This window comes from Zeus faber (genome assembly GCF_960531495.2).
Source record: "Zeus faber genome assembly, chromosome: 18".
NCBI classification, from domain to species: Eukaryota; Metazoa; Chordata; class Actinopteri; order Zeiformes; family Zeidae; genus Zeus; species Zeus faber.
In genome coordinates, this window is record NC_137210.1 from 20,280,903 (window position 1) to 20,301,074 (window position 20,172).

The following is a 20,172-nucleotide window of genomic DNA, read 5'->3' on the forward strand; positions in this document are numbered from 1 at the left end:
TTTTTTGGAGTATAGTACCGTCCACTGTTTTATGTTAAAAGTTCGCTCATCACATAAGTTCCTTACAGTAGCTTAAATAGCTGTCAAGGACTCGATCTGCATCAGTGTTTATGTTTTAATGAAGACAGGCACCCACAAAATAGTAAGGAAAGATAGATGGAGTTCTTCATTTTTACTACTACTACCACTACTAGTATTTTCATAACTACAACGACGATTACCACCACTACAACTTCAGAGCAGCACCACTGACCTCTGAACCATTTAGTTAATGGAGGCTAGGGGCCTTAATCGGAACTGACTAAGGTGTTTGATGTAAAATAGCGTAAATTAATTTTTTTAATTCAAATTGTCTTTTCGATAAAAAGAGTCAGGCACGTATCAAAGAGCCTACCATTGTAATGAATATGTGGGTGGGTGTAGGGGATGGGTGGACGAGTGAGCCAGTGGGTGTAGTCATTGAGTGGGTGGATGCGTGTAGCGAGTGAGTGAGTGGGAAGGTATTGTGAGGTATATAAATTATTACACACATTACAGAAGGTATCACAAGTTGTAACCTCAGTCCTTAGCAACAACCAGTAACTATCACACGACCAAATGACATCACTCATGGGCTTGGCTCCGCACACACACACACACACACACACATGCGCGCAACTTGCACATAAACATTTCATAATTCCCACACATACATACATTGTACAAGTACTGTACTTCAACACATTCATATGTGTTGATGTGTGTGTGTGTGTGTGTGTGTATGTATGTATGTACTGTATGTATACCGATCAGCCACAACATTCAAACCACCACTAATAACCACATATATCATGTAGCTCTCCCTCGTGCAGCCAAAACAGCTCTGACCCATTGAGCCCTGGACTCCACAAGACCTCTGAAGGTGTCCTGTGGTGTCTGGCACCAAGACGTTAGCAGAAGATCCTTTAAGTCCTGGAAGTTGAAAGCTGGGGCCCCCATGGATCAGGCTTTTTGCTCCAGCACATCCCACAGGTGCTCCATCGGATCGGACCCTAACCCCGCCCATCCACATGATGTAGAAGAAAACGTGATTCATCAAACCAGGCCACCTTCTTCCATTGCTCCATGGTCCAGTTCTGATGCTCACGTGTCCATTATATGAGCTTTTAGCGGTAGTCAGGGGTCAGCATGGACACTCTGACCAGTCTGCAGCTACACAGCCCCATACACAGCAAGCTGTGATGCACTGTGTGTTCTGACACCTTTCTATCATAGCACCATTAACTTTTTCACCAATTTGTGCTACAGTAGCTCTTCTGTGGGATCGGACGAGACGGACTAGACTTCACTCCCCACGTGCATCAATGAACCTGGGCCACCCATGACCCTGTCGCCGGTTCACCGGTTGTCCTTCCTTGGACCACATTTGGTAGGTACTAACCAGTGCATTGCGGGAACACCCCACAAGACCTTCCATTTTGGAGATGCTCTGACCCAGTCGTCTGGTCATCACAAATGTTCCTTGTCAAAGTCACTCAGATCCTTACACTTGACCATTTTTCCTGCTTTCAACACATCAACTTTAACATCTGACTGTTCACTTGCTGCCTCATATATCCCACTTCTTGACATGAGCCATTGGAACAGGATGAGCAATGTTATTCACTTCACATGTCAGTGGTTTTAATGTTGTGGCTGATCGGTGTTAAAAAAAAAATTGTGTGTGTGTGTGTGTATATATATATATATATATATATATATATATATATATATATATATATATATATATATATATATATATATATATTCTCATGCCCCGTACACGCACTCTCACAGCTGTAAGTAATGTAAAAGTGATATCATGGTTTCTCATGGTCCATGGGTAAACGATCCTTGAAATTGCAAAATATAAAAATAAAATAAAATGTGTCTGTGAGTGCTGCCACACACACTGTAATAGTAAGTCATGAGTTGCATCTGTGTGTTATTCTATATGGCGTGCATCCATACATATTGCCCTCATTTCTTTCTGCTGATATGCACATTTTGGTGTGTGTGTGTGTGTGTGTGTGTGTGTGTGTGTGTGTGTGTGTGTGTGTGTGTGTGTGTGTGTGCGCGTGCGCGTGCGAGCGTGCGAGCATGCGAGTCACAGAAATGGTGAGAGAAACCACACCTACTGTATTTATGTCCAGTAATATCGTCATAATTTAACCACACCATGCCATTACCGAAAAAGCTCATTACCTTTGAATCAAAAAGGCATTTTTTCCCCACATGGGGACACTGTAAATTCACTGTGAATTGCTTCATTGAAATTGCATGGCCATCATATTGTGTTTATGGGAGGAATAACGTCAGTGATTTCAGATGGGGCGGTTGGGAACCGGGGATGGTTAAATGGTAAACGGGTCTGGCTGAAACTGACTCGATATTTTAAACATTGGAGACCAAGGCTTTAATTTGGAGTTTCACTATTTCGCGTCCGTACTGTACAGAGTAAGTGTTTGGCTCTCCATTAAAGTGGAGAGCCAAACTAAAAATGTTTTAACCAACGAGGCGGTTGTCATCGCTCATTTCACGCCTGTCTCTGCTTTCCTTTGTCGTCTTTTCTTTTTACTTTCTTTTCATTCATATCCCTCTGTTGCCTGGATGTATTTCCTATCCTTCATCACTCTTCTATTTCTTAAGTTTGTCTCTCTCTTCTTTGTCTGGCTAATTGTCTTTTTGCTCCCAGCTATTCGAGCTGATCGCGAACATGTTGTGAAATCGTTGGATCCCGCAATCATAGAGTTCCCGGTGAATTTTAAGCCAATGTAAGCAATGTCGCAACAGATGATGAAAAATATGAATTATGTGCCTTTTCAACACCTGGGTTGAGGATAATTGTCTCGTCTTTTTTACTTTTTTGGTTTCAATATTAAATTCCAATAAATGGCATTGACCTACTGAGATAGTGGCATAAAATGAAGAAAAAATATGTTTAAACTGTTAATCACAGGCAATTGTCAATCTCACTCTCTCTTAAAAGTTCAATATAACTTGTAAGTATTTGACAAAGGATAATAAAAACAACAATAATAATACTAACAATACTAATAATAATGAGTGCAGTACCACTTGTTGGCACCTTTGGCTCCTGCAGTTTTAACCGTTGAATCTCCAACGTGTTTGTCTGCGTCGTAGCAGCGTGCTGTGTTTGTGTCTGCTTGATCCCCCTCTTCTAAAAAAAAAAAAAAAAGAAAAGCACTTTGAAGGCCAGCTTTGATGAGAGATGGAGAGAAGAATGAAGCAAAGATAGTCGTTGGGCCGAGAGGGGGAGGGATGGTGGGAGGGGGCGAGCAGGGAGGTGAGAGGCTGAGATTGAGTGAGAAGAGGAAAAGTAATGCAGCCTCCTTTATATCCCCTCTATTCTCTCTCCCTCCCTCCCTCTTGTCTTTTATAGTGAGGATCAGTGAAGTGGCAGGTGGATAAAGAGAACACCTGCTCTCTTGATCTCTCTTTCTCTCTCTCTCTCTCTCTCTCTTTCTCGCCCTCACTCGCTACTTCCTTTCATTCCGATTCTGGTCTCCGCTCTCGTGTCACATCTCAGCCAATCTGCCTGTCTCTTGTTTGGAGCTCCCCTCCGTCTGTCCCTCCATCCCTTTTCACTCCGTCTGTCCCTCTGTCTCTCCCTCCCTCTGTTATCCCTCCGTCTGTCCCTCCGTCTCTTTACCCTCTGTCTCCCTCTCCTTTGCTCTCTCTCTTTCCCACTCTCTCTTTACAGTTGATGCTAACATTTCAAAACTATAACACTCAGAACTCAATCTCAATTGTGTGTGTGTGTGTGTGTGTGTGTGTGTGTGTGTGTGTGTGTGTGTGTGTGTGTGTGTGTGTGTGTGTGTGTGTGTGTGTGTGTGTGTGTGTGTGTGTGTGTGTGTGTGTGTGTGTGTGTTCAGACATCAGAAGGAGAGAGGGAGAGGCTAGATGGCATGGAGGAGGCGGAGGGTGGGTTGGGGCGGGGGGGGGGAGTGATGGGGGGGTTGTAATACTATTCATTAGCCTTGTCTAATTAATTCAGACACTCCTCCTCTATCTCATCTAGTCTGCCTTCACACACACACACACACACACACACACACACACACACACACACACACACACACTGGATTAACTCAAACTTGCTGAATGGTTGTAGCTGTGTGTGTGTGTGTGTGTGTGTGTGTGTGTGTGTGTGTGTGTGTGTGTGTGTGTGTGTGTGTGTGTGTGTGTGTGTGTGTGTGTGTGTGTGTGTGTGTGTGTGTGTGCGCGCGCATGCGCGCGCGAAAACTCCGCATTATGGAGGAGCGGCATGGATGGATGTTCCCTACAGACACATAGACAGACAGAGATGAAAGTGCAAAAATTGAGGAGACAAACAAACAAGAGCACACACACACACACACACACACACACACACACACACACACACACACACACACACACACACACAGAATGTCAGGAGGGGATTAATGGCTGCGTTCTGATAGATAAACTAATTAAACAAACAAAGACACGGGGGCACAAACACGAAGAGGAGCAGAGTGGTGGGGCATCCCATCGCAGATACTCAGCTAATCCAAGCTGGAGAGAGAGCGAGAGAAAGAAAAAAGAAAGAAAGAAGGAGAGAGGGAGCAGTTTAAAACCAAGGGTGGAAACATCTAATTTCCCCAAAACAAAGAGGTAAACAGTGAAGAAAGAATAATAAACAATAAGTTCGTTCACAGGCGCAGGCACCAACGGTTTCCTCCCTCTGTGGGGCCTTTTTAAAGGCCGGGACTCAATTCAACCCCAAAAAGTTGTTTCTAGCTCAGTGGAAAGCTCCAGTGCTTTGTCGCCCGAGCACAGTCTTTGGCAACTATTACAAACTTTCTGCTCTCTGTTCCCCTGCAGAGTGTGAGTGTGAGTGTGAGTGTGAGTGTGAGTGAGTGTGTGTGTGTGTGTGTGTGTGTGTGTGTGTGTGTGTGTGTGTGTGTGTGTGTGTGTGTGTGTGTGTGTGTGTGTGTGTGTGTGTGTGTGTGTGTGTGTGTGTGTGTGTGAGTGATTGGCTGCAGGAACCTTTTGCCTTCTTCCCTGAGGACTCATCCCATCCGTTCTCATTCCTCCGTCTCCCCCTTCTCTCCCCTTCTTTCGCCGTCTCTTACGCACAGGCCGTTGTAGTGTTTGTTTACCTCTGCCTGTTCCTTGTGTGAACATGTAGAAAGGACCATTTAGATTCAAGATAGAATAGAGATAAAAAAAAAAAAAAATCATGTGCTTATACATGTACAAGGGAGAGGCTAGATGGCATATATAAGAGTATATATGAGAACGAAACAAGGGAAATAGTGAAAAATTATGAAAAATAGGGATGTCTTTATATTTTTTTTAAACATCCCTATTTTTCATATTTTTTTATTGTTTCATTTGTAAAAATTGTAAGCGATGCTGGTGAGTAAAGCGACTTTTCCAGCTGTAATCCTGTGAGGGTTCTTTAACACGCGTTTCCCGACACGGCTATTCCTGCGGCTGAGCGGCCGCACTCGTTAATCTACCATCATTTCTAAGAGCGTCTTAAGTTTAGATGTTTGAGAAGCTACGAGGGGTTTTACAGTCATCTTGGCCTGACGATGCTTTTAGCAAACGTGTCCCAGGACAGAGACATTCGAAGCTGGGATGAGAAGGCAAAGGTTTATTTCAGTGAGATACTCAATGTGTCTTATTTTCTTTTTTATCATTTATTGTTATTCATTCATTCATTCATTAATGGTGCTTCACGGACAATAAGCTTCTTCTACTCTTTTCCCAGTTTGACCAGAACCGTGGAGATATCAGGAGAGCACGGCCCCCTGGGAATCCACGTGGTCCCTTACTGCTCTTCTCTGAGCGGACGGTGAGTGGAGACGTGCGTGCGAGCGCACACACACACACACACACACACACACACACACACACACACACACACACACACACACACACACACACACACACACACACACACACACACACACACAAACACACTATAGTTTTTTCCTACACACCTCCCATGCTGTGTATGTGTGTTTTCTTGGTGTGTTTTGCCGTTTTCTCAATGGGGGATTTCCTCAAAGTCACCGCCGCTCCAAATCTCCTCTTCCTCCAGCTCCTAGTTCCGTCCCTCTAGCTCATCCCTCTGCACGCGTCCCCCCCTTCCCCTCGTCATTTAGCCCTGTCCCCACCTTTCACCTCTAGCACAGTCATGATGCTAAAACACTGTAAAACAGATGGCCCTTGGCACAGCCATCCCTCTCTCTCTCCCCCTCTCTCTGTATTAAGTCGTTCCAGGTGAACAGATGAAAGCAGGGAAAGGTGAAGGGCAATTGGGTTTTCATAAGGGAACTAATCTTCCTGCGTGCCTGTCGGCTCGTCTATCTTCCGACTGAATCTCCTTTTCTGCTGATCTCCTGGCTTTTTCCTTTTCAAAACGTATGACTTATTTGCTTGTTTATATCCATGGTCTATTTAGTTATTTGTTAAATGTTTTAACATTTGTTAAACCATGAACCCACTTTCCCATGGTGCCCCGGTTACAACAATGTACACTTTAAAAAAACATGAAAAAATAACAAAAACAGACATCAGATTAAATTTAAAAAAACAAGGAAAAAACATTGAAAATCCTAAATCCCGTAACACAGCAACATCCAATGAATAAGAAACAATGGGAGAGAGACAATGAGACGGAGAGACATGGATACAGGGAAACAAAAAAAAAAGACATAGTAAGATTTTGACAGAGTGACGACCATGTCTAAATGAACCATATGGAAGGTCTCTGTACTGTATGCTGTTCCATTACACACACCCTCGGGTCACACGAAAGTGTGTGTGTGTGTGTGTGTGCATCCGCCTCCCCAGACCTCCCTGTCAAGGCTAGACCTCTCTATTACTGCCAGTCAACCCTTAAAACACACACTCCAATTCCAATCCTCAAACCACATGTTTGAATTGTCTCCATCCTCTGGTCCCACGAGCCTCTTTCCCTGCAGGGAAAACCAAGTCCAAAAGTCTCAAGATACTTTCAAATTGTTTTGACAAAAAACTGGCCGACATTTTGAGCCTGACTCCCTGTGCTTATAGAGTCAGACAGAAAGAGTGTAGATGTAGATTGCTTAGAGCTTTCACTTTTTACTCAAGCTCCTGCCCCTTTGCTGCTTTCCGGGATGCAGCAAAGTAGAAGTGAAATCCACTGGAGGTGATTCAAACACTGTGGAGCTCAGCAGAGCATTGCACCTTCTTGTTGCATTCATTGAATGGAGAAAAGTGAGATTTTTCCAGATTTGTGTTCCTTTGTGTTTTTTTAATCTCTCAACATATTTTTAAAACTAAATAAATATTCCCATTAGATTACACTTACCGAGACGCTGAATAGCGCCGAACAACGCAGATCGATTGTTTCCTTTAAAGCTATTGTCCAGGTGAAGATCATTCCTCCATATTCCATTGGATGTGAAGTCACAATGTGAAACTGTTTTGATAGAGTTTAACCGTTAAATCATACTACTTTTACACACACACACACAGACATTATTGTGTAGGGGGCGTTTACCAACGTATACTAATAAAGAAGTGATGCTGACGTCATTTCTGTAAATAAGACAAGGATCCACTTTCACTTGTCTGTGAAAACTTTCATCTCCGTGTTGTTATGGAGTTAGTTATAGTGATATGTTATATGATAGTTAGTTCTCCGAGAGCGATGCTGAATCTGATACCGGCGTTATCCAAGACTTGGAGAACATTTCAAGCAGCGGATTTCAACCTGAATGTGATGATCCGGTGGTATTTTCAAGAACCACCGGAGGAGACTGAGGATATGCCCGTAGTTGTTACAAGTTGATGAAGTGATGAAGTCCGTTGAGGTTGGTGATGCAGATTATGAACAAGTTGCAATGCACAAGATTCTCAAGTTTACCTGCAAAGTCAGCCGGGGCGAAAAAAAAATGAAAAGAGGCCCCAAACAGGGGCAGACATTCACGTCCCCATTCAGCAGGGTGTCAAGTGGCCATGTGACAAGTAGCCATGCGGCTTTGTTGGTCCTCCAACTATTTGCATTCTGGGAGCTGGCCGAATAAAGCCAAGTGTGGGGGGAAACTTTGAAGGTGATTATCTCAGAAACACAGCTTGCCACTCCCTTGTCATTAACAAGTCATAGCTTTAAAAATATTTGCTTGATTTGGACAAGTGACACCTTGTTTTGAAGCTCTGATTCTTCACTTTCCAATGATGCAAAAAAAGTGAATCTATTTGCAGGAGAGAGCAAGGTTTTTAGGGAATACGGCTAGAAAAATAATGTACTACTCCTGTCCCCCTATGGGGCTCTGGCACCACAGGTTGGGAATCCCTGCTTCAGAGGATGTGGTTGTTAATGCAGGCGATGGGTATTGATATGTTCCTATTGATCTCCTGACTTTGAGTATTCTGCTGTACAATCAGACAAGCAGTGTGTTACTGTGCAATCAGTCCCTTTGTCTTGTTCAATACATTTTTTCTTCCTCTTTCTACGTCTTTGTCTCCCATGTCTACACACACACACACACACACACACACACAGACACACACACACACACACACACACACAGACACACACACACTCACACACAAAATATACCGCACTGTGCATTTTTCTCCCTGAGGTGATTGCATGCGATCAATAATATGATCTGTACTGTTCTAACTGTGATCAAACCACCACTCTTTTCTCTCTTTTTCTCTCTTTTTTTCTTTCCTCATTTCTATCCATCTATCTATCGTAGGTCTCTTGGTCTTTATATCCGTGGGGTGGAGGAGGAGAGTCGCTCTCGGAAGGAGGGATTGTTTCAAGAAGAGGAGTGCATCGTCAAGATCAACCAGACGGACCTCATGGACAAAACCTTCAGTCAGTGAGTGGAACGACGTGTGCGAGTCGTTTTTGCGCGTATATGGGAGTGGTCGCAAGCTATCATTATCAATACCGAGGTGTAAACAATTGCCTTTGCTTTCTTTTTAAGTTTTTCTTTCGAAAAAACAGCAGTCAATTTTTTAGGAAAAGACAAAACAGACAAAAGAACAATCTTTACTCTTGGATGGCTGTGATATTGTGGCTTCTTTTTCTTTGTCGCCCCATATCACTGATATTATCAGAACAGACAATCCCAGTATCAGTTGAGCCCTATTGTGTGCATGGGTGCATGCCACTTCTCAGAGCTTTTGAAGTGGAGCCTGTTTCCCCCTTTCTCTCTTTTATCCTCTCTCTCTCTCTCTCTCTCTCTCTCTCTCTCTCTCTCTCTCTCTCTCTCTTATTGTCTGTCTGACTGTGTTTGTCCATTGTCACGGAGGCTTATCTCCCTACTGCACCGACATCACAGAGGACAGCGGAACAGACACTTAACAGATGTTTGGAAAGAGTGCAAATACACACACACACACACACACACACACACACACACACACACACACACACACACACACACACACACATACACGCACAGGCACACACACACACAAAAACACACGCACACAAAAACACACACATGTGCAAGTACCTGTGCACATGCACTGTGTATCATTGTATGTATTTCACTCTACGCACTTGTGTGTGTTTGTGCATCTACATGAATGTGTGTGCATACATGTGTGAGTATTGCCCAGCCATATCTTCAATATTATTGAAGATATGGCTTTATATATATATATACACTACTCACAAAAAGTTACGGATATTCGGCTTTCGGGTGAAATTTCAGGATGAACCTAAAATGCACTATAACCTTTACAGGTGAACTTAATTTGACCTTCTCTAAACTTCTTACTTGAATGCACATATCTAACTGTTCAATGTTTCAGTACTTTTTGCACAACTTGCTGTTCTCTAACAAGGAGCTGAACGGCAAAATTCACAACAGGTGATCCATGAATCCACCAATACATTTCCTGGTTCAATTAGAATTGGTATTTAAACAGTCCTCTTCATCATGCTGTTCCCATTTTGACATCATGAGTCCAAGACGACACCCAACGATTGATCAACAGTACCTCGCCATTGCGAGGCTTCAAACAGGATGTTCTCAGAGGGAAGAGGCCACTGAGCTTAGTGTCACAGAGTGTCATCAGCAGGTTGCAACAGAGATTTAGAGAGACTGGAAGAGTCACAGAAAGGCATAGAAGTGGACGTCCTTTGGCCACATCCCACACTGATGAGCGCTTCATTGTGAACAGTGCCCTGCGGAACCGGATGATGAATGCCACTCAACTCCAGGCACATTTAAGGGAGGTGAGAGGCACCCAGGTGTCACGTCAGACCATTCGAAACTGTTTACATCAGCGTGGTCTGCGTGCTAGACGACCTGCAAGGGTACCTGACCACACCACCAGGCACAGGCATCATGGTCTTGCATGGGCCAGGCAGCGTTGACGCTGGACGAGGGACCAGTGGCCTCAGTGCTTTTCTCTGATGAAAGTTGATTCACGTTGATCAGAAATGATGGCCGCCAACGATGTTGGAGACGTCAAGGAGAGCGCAATGCATCAGCCACTGTTGTCACCAGATGAGCCTTTGGTGGTGGTGGTGGTGTTACAGTGAGGGCAGGTGTGTCTAGTTAATACAGAACTGCCCTACACTTTGTGAATGGTACAGTGACAAGCCCATACTACCTGAATAACATCATTAATCCAGTCATTGTGCCCCTGCACGAACAACACAGGCCTAGTTTCATCTTCATGGACGACAATGCTCCAGCTCATGGAGGTGGCATCATTAGGGAATGGCTGCTGGAGACTGGGGTACCTCAAATGGAGTGGCCTGCACTTTCTCCAGACCTGAATCCCATAGAAAACCTATGGGATCAGCTGAGTGGCCGTGTAGAGGCTCGTAACTCTGTACCCCAGAACCTCAATGACCTGAGGACCGCCCTTCAAGAAGAGTGGGGGGCCAGGCCTCAGCAGACAATAAGTTGACTTGTGAACAGCATGAAACGTCGTTGTCAAGCTGTAATTGATGCTCAAGGGCACATGACAAGTTATTGAGACATTGACATTTTTTGTTGTGGTAAACCCACCACTGTTGTTGGCTTTTGTTTCAATAAATTGTTTGAGAAGAGGAAATCACCATTGCATGCCTCTACTTAAATGCCCTACTTTCATGATATAATATCACTGTCGCGTGAACTTTTTACATGTTCCATAAATTCCACCCGAAAGCCAAATATTCCTAACTTTTTGTGAGTAGTGTATATATATTGTGATATGAGAATCGATATAATGCGCAATTTTGGTTATCATTATATTGTTATTTAGTTAGATGTTGTCTTTAAGGCTGCATTATTCTTAAGTAATGACATTTTCTAAGCTTCATAGGCTGTTGCCTCTACCTGCTTGGTCCTAATAGCTACATCAACAATAACTATTTCTCTCATAATCTTTGAATGTAAATATGTTATGAAAGCGATGATACAGTAGTCGTCCCCAAAATCTTGTCAAAGTATCAAGACATTGTAATATTTGATTTTGTCCATATCATACATTTGGACCATATTTTGATGGTCCTTGCATGTTGGGTGACCTCCTCCCTCGGGTTTACACAAATCTTTTTCAAACACTGCGTTTACACCACACCTCAGTGGAGATTTTTCACCGTGACAGTGATTCAGATCGGCCTCAGTACAGCAGCAGTGACAGTAGGCATAGATTACAATGACAATTGACTCAACTGTTAGACTGATCACCATAGATTAAAATGACAATAGAATTCAATGGACATGGGATTAGACTACTGTAGGTTACAATGGTAACAGATGTGGATGTTAGAATGATTATGCAACATTACAATGTCAATGTGGAATACACAATAACCCGTGTCCAGCTGTGAGCGTGGTAATGGGATTATACAGTATGTGAGGTGGGTTTATGCTCTACTCTAGGTAAATGGATTAGTGCTGGTTGGGCCGACCAGCTTATTGTCAATACACAGGTGTTGGAACACACACCGGCTTCCATGCACATTACATGACACAATGAAATCCAACAAAGGATCGAAATGGATATGTCCAGACTTGATGACCACACGCACAAACACACAGATGCCACGATAAGAACGTCATTAGAAAACACTGCCCCTTGAGTTTATATTATGAATTACTGCTACACTTTCTCACCCGTAGAGAGAAATGCAAGCGGGAAGTTCTGTGAAAAAAGTCATCACTTTCCTTGCCATTTGACTTAAAGGAAACAGATCGTAGACAATTCATAGAATCATCTAGTTCATAACCTATTTCTACTAAGTACATACCGCCGCCCTGTACGCAATAAGTTGCACCTTTTTACCTTTTTACTTGCCTACAATACTTGTTTTTTTTTGCCATCTAAGATAAGGTAAAACCTTATTAATCCCCAGAGGGAAATTCAGGCGTTGCAGCTACAAAAAAACCCCAGAACAGTCAAAAAAGACATACAGATTAGAAAGAGATAAGAAATAACACATACTGTATGTACTCTATCTATGCATGTACAGTTTACGGTTTATTGAATAAGAGAGGGATGATATGTCCAAAGGTCAGTCTTAAATGTTTCAATTTGTCTTATTACGGTCTTTAAAGGTATTTAAATTAATTCTTGGTACCCGCCGACGCCCTCTGTCCACCTCTGATCTCCAACACCCGACCTGAATTGAAATGCTCGAGTCAGATCCTTGCCACGTCATTGTCCAGCGCGCCGTGCGGCAAAGTGAATCTTTGCTTCGTCGGATAACCTGGCGGTGAGAACGATCACAAGAGTCATTGGAAAGTTCTCAAAGGATGGCGCAGCGCGGTCCTTCCCCTCCTGACCCCCGTCGTGAATCTAAATAACTCTATTGACCGAGACGGCGGAATGCGCCGCGGTGAATAACAAAGCTCCGAATCTGAAAGTTCAAGTTCAAGTTCAAGCCGTCGGATTTGAACCCTGCCTTCGAAAGCGCCGGATATCGACCGAGAAAAGTATTTTCAGCTCTCGCGGTTCCATTTTTTGCCGTCCGTCCTCCGTCATTGTTGCTATGTCAACCTCGCACACGTTGCTGCGAGCACGTCCGTGTCATACAGGGTTGAATGAGTGTCAGACATGCCGTGTGCCGGTTGAACCGTCTTCACTTAATGGACAAAGATCAGAGAAAACAATAGGAATCAGGCGTTGGGACCCGGAAGTGGAAATGTGGGATTTTTCTTTTTTAAGCCGCTTTTACATTAAATTATTATTAAATAAGTTACATTTCATTTAAAATATGTCGCAGGAAATGGGAGAGCTGGATATATACTATATTCATTGAATGAAAGGGAACTCAAAACCTCATGTAGTGTTTGCAAAGAGCACTTCAATTCAATTCATGAATATAAAAATATGTATTGATAATAAATTATGGTCAAACCCAAATAACACATAACATGCACAACACTTTTTACTTAGTTTTAAGATGTCTCAGACACAAAAGTCCCTGAAATTATGTCTAGGGCCGGAGTTAACATATGTTGCTTCCCATTCCCAATTAGAAATGAAAGCGATTTATTTTGTGAGTTGTTTCTCAGATTCCGTTCACACACATCTAGAAGCCAAAATCCTCTGAGCAATATCATAATTAAAGTTGTGTTCAAGAAAATTAGGCCTTGAGTGACAAACAAACTCACACACAAGCACACACGCGCCCACACGCACACACACACACACACACACACACACACACACAGTGATTGTCCCGTCATAGCAGGTGTATGGTGATAGCTTGGTTGAGCAGAATACGTGTCAGTAGGTCACCGTAAATAGGCTAATCCCTACGAGTGTTATGCCCAAGCATAATACTAACACACACACACACACACACACACACACACACACACACACACACACACACACACACACACACACACACACACAGATCTATTGTCCTTCTACTGTATGGCAGGTCTATTGAGTAAGCTTGTAACAGAAGAATATGACCGACACGGACGCACACACCGTGTCATGTCATTAATGATAAGAATTTTAATTCGGACACAATATTCTCAGGGTCCGTATCTTGGGGGGCTCAAGCCGAACAAACTGGACGACACGCGCTGTTTTGACGTCCATTGTCATTGTAATGTGCTCGGGGAATCTTTTTTTAAAAATGATTTGGCCGAGTATAATCCAAGAACTGCGATTTGGACTCTGTGGGCGTGTGACGGATTTAAATGGACGTATCCATCCTGGGATCGCAATAAGATGACACGCACACGCTCACGCACACACACACACACACACACACACACACACACACACACACACACACACACACACCGTTATTGGCAGTTCAAAATAAACACATTGCTTTCTTTTCATATTTGTATATTTGTATCTTTTCATATCTTTTCAAAATCCTTGGCCTCTAGCTCCAGAAACCTGTTCTCCATATTCAGGTGGTTATTAATCGCAAGAGACCTTCAAATAAATAATAATCAAATCATTTCGCTGCTACTACTCATCAGTATCACTGTCAACTACCACCGTTTTGATCATTCATTTTTCATCATTTTTATCCACTCTTGGAGTTCAAACTTCTTCAGCCCAGATTGGACTCTGGAGCATCAATTAACTGCAGCACCTTGTCATTACCTTTATCAAACTGAGAAGCCCATCCTTTTCAACAGGAACTTTATTTTGTTATATTTGGTCTCTGTTGAAGCAACACAAAGGGGGAAAACACAATTGATCCGCACTGTAATATTCCCCTTTCAAAGCTCACTTCCCAGGGTGTTTACCCAGATGGATAATGAGATTGGAGCTGGCAACGCCGTTTTTATCATCATCATCATTTAATGTCAAGAGTCATGGCTTCCCTGCAGAACTTTCTAACGCATCCCGCCGCATCCGAAAAAAGAAACATTTTCCGAAGGGCAATTAGCACACATTGACCTTTGTGCGCAGCTTTCCACACATGGGTTTCAGGTTACGAGAATATTACAATCATAATAACATCTAATAATACTGTAGGGGGGAAACAATAACGGCGTAATCCAATATAATTTAGATAAACCCGATTTTCTCTGTTGGTTATCCGAGGTGAGTGATGGTGTGTTCTGATCTCCTCCGACACCTGTGTCCCTCAAACTCACTTAGCATCGGGGCGACGTAATCTGATTAAAAGCTAATTCTTCGCAAAATCATCTCCTCGCACCCCCCCCCCACACACACACACACACCCCCTCCTCAAACGCCGTGTCGTGTCGCACCCTGTGACGCGGTGGCCCCGCGCTGTCGTGGCTTTGGGTTACCTTCCGAGTGCAGGGAAAAACCCCAAAGCGAGGAAATGAGGAATTGGAAAACGTGGGAAGGAAAACCCACTTGGGGCCCGGTGACAGGGACAGATATACTCTGTAATCTCATCTCGCCCAATTTGTATAATGATGAACAAATTTCTGCGGGTGAGAAGGGTTTATGCTCCGGTCTTATTTAAGTGTCTTACTTTAATCTATACTAATGAATCATTTCTTACTGAAGATCAGTGAGTTTCAAGGCTGCTTTTGGCAAGGCGCCAAATGATGAGGCTATTAATACATTTTTAATGATCCTGGGCTGCCGCGTGACACTTAATTTAACTTAGTCTAGGCCTCAGGATGAAAAAAAAAAAATGTTGAATAACTTTGTAATGTGTTTTTTTTTTTTTTTTTTTGTTCTGTGAAATCTACCATCTTCTTTTTGGCTCACTTATAACGTTCCGGTTGTCCAAGGCTAACGAATGCATTTTGGTTGAAAAAGAAAGAAAAATTTAAACAAAATATAAAATAGTGAATTAAATCCTTCATACTAATCAGGTAAAATACACAAAACGTGAAGCTTATCAATGCTGTTTACATCCTGAATCATGGAGGTAGTCAGAATGTTGAATCTGATTAATTCATCATGTCTTTTGTACTTTTAATGAAATCCAATAACCACTTTATATTTTAATAATGGACCTCAGTGCCTCAGTGAAAGTTAGATATATTCTAACTGTGCACTTTCAAAATGAATCCTGCGGTCATCAAGTCGATTTTTATCACCATGTATCACCAGGTTCATAGCCCTTCAACTTGACCGTAGACATATACTTGTCCTTGTCTTTGTATCACTCCGCCCGTTGCTTTCCTTCTGCTCTTTCATCTCCCCTTCTCCTTCCTTTTCTTCTCGTACCTCCGCCCCTCCGCCCTGGCAGAGCCCAGGAGTTGTTCCGACAGGCCATGCGCTCCCCGGTGGTCTGCCTGGAAGTCATTCCCTCCTGCAACAGAGAGCGCTACGAGAGGAGCCTGATTGGTCAGCTGTTCAGCGGCCACCCTGCACCCGACGGCAGCCCCCGGGCGGGGAAACACAAGGACCCGCCCCCTCCGGTCAAAGCTAAGCCCACTTTCAGACCCCCGGACAATCCCACCGCGCGATTGGCCGACGAAAGTGGACCGCTGGAAGCTGCTGTAAGTTGCCGTCCTGAACCAGGCACATACCATCGTGCTTGTCAGCCCGGCTGTGTGTGCCACTTATTAATGTCTCGTATTTCCATAAAGATACTTGCTGGATAATGAATTCTAGAACTCTTCATTTGCGTTTATTGGCCAAGTCCCTTCAGAATCACAAGTCGTCTATTATTGTCTATTTGTTTGCGATTGGGCAGCGATAACTTGATTTGGCACAAGGCATTCCATGAGTAGTGATGTACAGATGGGATACAAAGTCTATCACTCCACTTCACGGGTTATTGCCAATAGTTATTACGCTTTTATGTGTTGCTAGGTAACACGTGTTAAGGATCTGACAGCAAAAGTCATGATCTATTGTCGGAGCTACATAACATACTCGATCGTGTTGTTTATACAATTGCTCTATAAAAGCAATATCACACCCCAGGTTGTTCTGCCATCATACTTTATATTAGCTCTGAGGATCATCATGGGGACGCGAACCTCAGCTATGTGATATCTCCAGTACGACGCCACTTCCTCTCCTATCATATCGCTTAATATGGAATCATAGCTCGTCAAGAATGTATTGCAGTCTAAAAATGTCACCGTCGGCTTTGGCCAATTTCAGTTTCCTTGCCTGTGTCCCTGCTATAAAACTTGACTGTACGCTTCTTCACTGAGGTGCCCAAGGGGGGAAGTGAGAGCCCCCTGCTGAAGAAAAGCCCCGCCCTCTCCAACCTGTCGACCAATAAGAAAGGAGGCAGGCGGCTGAGGATCGACTTAAAGAAAGGTACGTCAGGTTTTGCAGCGTAGGCCTCGCTCATTCACAGTTTAACATGCACATTTATTATAAGGAACAATAGTTCAGTTCAGCTGATCATTCCAGGTTTGGTCTCCAGGAGTGAAGTTCTGTATTCACTCTGTCCATTCATTTATGGACAGTTGTGTTATTTAGGATACATTTGTTTTTGTTTTTTTGTTCTGAAAATGTCTGAAGGGGAGCTGTATTTTTCAAGTAGAGAATGACTTTCTTAATTGTGTAACTTTGCTTTGTTTCTGTGGCCGAAATGTCCTTCCCAAAACGTCAAAAGTCAAATTAGATATATAAAATATAAATGGAAAAAATATTTCTCTATACTCCAAAGCAGAAATTTGAATTACGATTTTTTGATTAAAAAAAAACAGAAATATATCTCTAAAATTTTTCAGTTTTTAATTTGAAATATATATGTATATATGGAAGTTGTGCCACACCATACAACATTGCCAAATACAAAGTTTATTTTTACAAACCATTCCTAAGTTCCCCTTCTCTCTCTGTGCCAGAGACCACTAGTAGCATCCTCTTTGTGTGTGTGTGTGTGTGTGTGTGTGTGTGTGTGTGTGTGTGTGTGTGTGTGTGTGTGTGTGTGTGTGTGTGTGTGTGTGTGTGTGTGTGTGTGTGTGTGTGTGTGTGAGAGTGTGTGTGGTTGCAGAATCTCTTGGAAGATGAACAAGGTCTCCTGCCCGTATAAATGATTTCTACCTCCCTTCCCTTCCATCGTTCCTGCATTTTCCTCCCTTTTCTCCTTTCTTTCTCAGTTTTCATTTCCTACATCTATCTCTTTGTCAGTCTCTCCCTCATTTCACCCAGCCTCGCACACTTTCTATGGAGCTCTCTCTCTCTCTCTCTCTCCCTCCCTCTCTCTCTCTCGCTTGCTCTCTCTCTCCCTCTTTCTCTCCCCGCTCCAGCTTCCTGACTCCTTTCTTCAGGCTCTATTAAGTCTTTATTGATCTGCTCATTTCTGCTGATATGAATTCATAGCTGCCCAAACTGCTGACTGGGCTCTGTTAAAGAGAGCGCACTAAATTAGCACTATAAAACACACAACCTGTGTGTGTGTGTGTGTGTGTGTGTGTGTGTGTGTGTGTGTGTGTGTGTGTGTGTGTGTGTGTGTCTGTGTGTGCTCGTGTATGTGCGTGCGCGCTCGCACACAGGGTATGGTGTCAGTTGGTGTGCATGATTATCTGGTGTGCATTTTTCAGCGAGGCATTTTAATCTTCATCAAACCTCTTTTCCATGGCGCTTGCTCCTTTTTTTCCCCCTTGGTTAAACTCCTCCCTTCCTTCCTTCCTCCTCCACTCTCTGGCCCGCACCTGAACCCATCTGTAGCTGCACACCTGCACACAGTGTCACTTAAGGACTTATCTCGCACACACACACACACACGCACACACACACACACACACACACACACACACACACACACACACACACACACACACACACACACACACACACACACACACACGCGCATACTTTAACACTCTGTAAAGGGTTTAAACTATCACACAGATTGGCTGAGTCACCAACACTGGGGTGAAGTTGTCCTGTGTAGTTTAAGTTGTTTGTATGTTTGGGATGAGTGACTGCAAAGAAAATATAAACATTTATGAGTGTGAACAGATGTACAAACTAACAACAACCTTAAGCCGAGCATGTACATGTGCAAAGTGTAGGTTAGTGCAGAAATTTTGAACCTCTGGGCCCTAGTGGTCTGTGAGTGTTTTGCAAATGCGCCGCCAAATTACTGGCGAAATGCATCGTTTTTATTTATTTATTAATTTTATACATAACATTTTGAAAATAAACACTTTTTATTTTTTATTTTTAATTTTTTAAAACTATCTTCCAGGTTACTTGTGGTCAGGTGTGGGTGAATTTCAAGTAGGACATTAGCCAGAAAACCGGGAATCATTGATTCATTATGTTATGTATGTGTTCATTATATTATATCGTTATAATAATCACTATTATGATATGTGACATATATTGTCACATGTGATATATTGTCTATGATTTATAATTTCTTGTGTGTATCATCCTCAAAATATTTCTATATGTCTCCCAAACAAATATTCAGATGTTTGATTTAGTCATTATCACCGAGCCCTATTGGCATAGATTTGTGCTGCAGGTTTGGACATGCAAATATTCCATACAGGTACAAGCCATATTTCTCAAATGTCCTCGCTCCCTGCATCCGTGTGCAGGCTCGGAAGGCCTCGGGTTCACTGTCGTGACTCGAGACTCTTCAGTCCACGGTCCTGGTCCCATCCTGGTGAAAAACATTCTGCCTCGCGGAGCCGCCGTCAAAGATGGACGTCTGCAGTCTGGAGACCGCATTCTCGAGGTACGACGTCTGTTTTCGCTAAAAAAGTCCTCATTTGTAATGTCTAGTTATCATACAGATATTGAAGGTGGAAATGGCACGATACCACTTTTTCCTTTACTCTTTTGAGTATCTACAGATACTGATAACAGTCTGATATTTATTCATCTTTATACACTTGTAAGCTTTAAATTTGCTATTTTTTATTGATGCCCTTTGCTCAACATGGCCGTCTGAGAGTGCCACGCTCAAACTGCTGAAACACTACCGTACAGAGAGAAATGCATAGCCTGGCATATTTTTGTTATCATGGTAATGTTAACAGGTAATGTTCAGGTTATCACGTGACCTCCAGTGCCGAATAAAAAAGTATTTGTCCCCTTGCCTTCCAGATCTTTTGACAAATTATAACGTTCCACAAAGGGAATCGAATCAAACACATAACTTATTTTTTTAAATGTATTCATTTATTCATTTATTGAATAAAAAAAAAGTCCTCAAACACTTGCCCGCTTAAACTAAATAACTGGCTACGCCTTCACCAGAAATAACTGCAGCCAAACACTAATTGGATATCAGTCTTTCACATCCAGGTG

At 42.9% G+C, this 20,172-nt stretch overlaps 1 protein-coding gene across 1 annotated transcript in view; it reads left to right on the forward strand.

Annotated features, from left to right (window-relative positions):
* The window catches only part of LOC307244573 (partitioning defective 3 homolog B-like), a gene marked incomplete at both ends in the record, with an annotated part of 251,215 nt that overhangs the window by 86,289 nt on the left and 144,754 nt on the right, over positions 1-20,172 (forward strand). Inside the window, 5 exons of the mRNA XM_080019807.1 lie at positions 5,783-5,866; positions 8,769-8,894; positions 16,187-16,439; positions 17,106-17,214; positions 19,458-19,597. Coding sequence (XP_079875933.1) covers positions 5,783-5,866; positions 8,769-8,894; positions 16,187-16,439; positions 17,106-17,214; positions 19,458-19,597 — 712 coding nt within the window. The remainder of the gene's footprint in view (positions 1-5,782; positions 5,867-8,768; positions 8,895-16,186; positions 16,440-17,105; positions 17,215-19,457; positions 19,598-20,172) is intronic.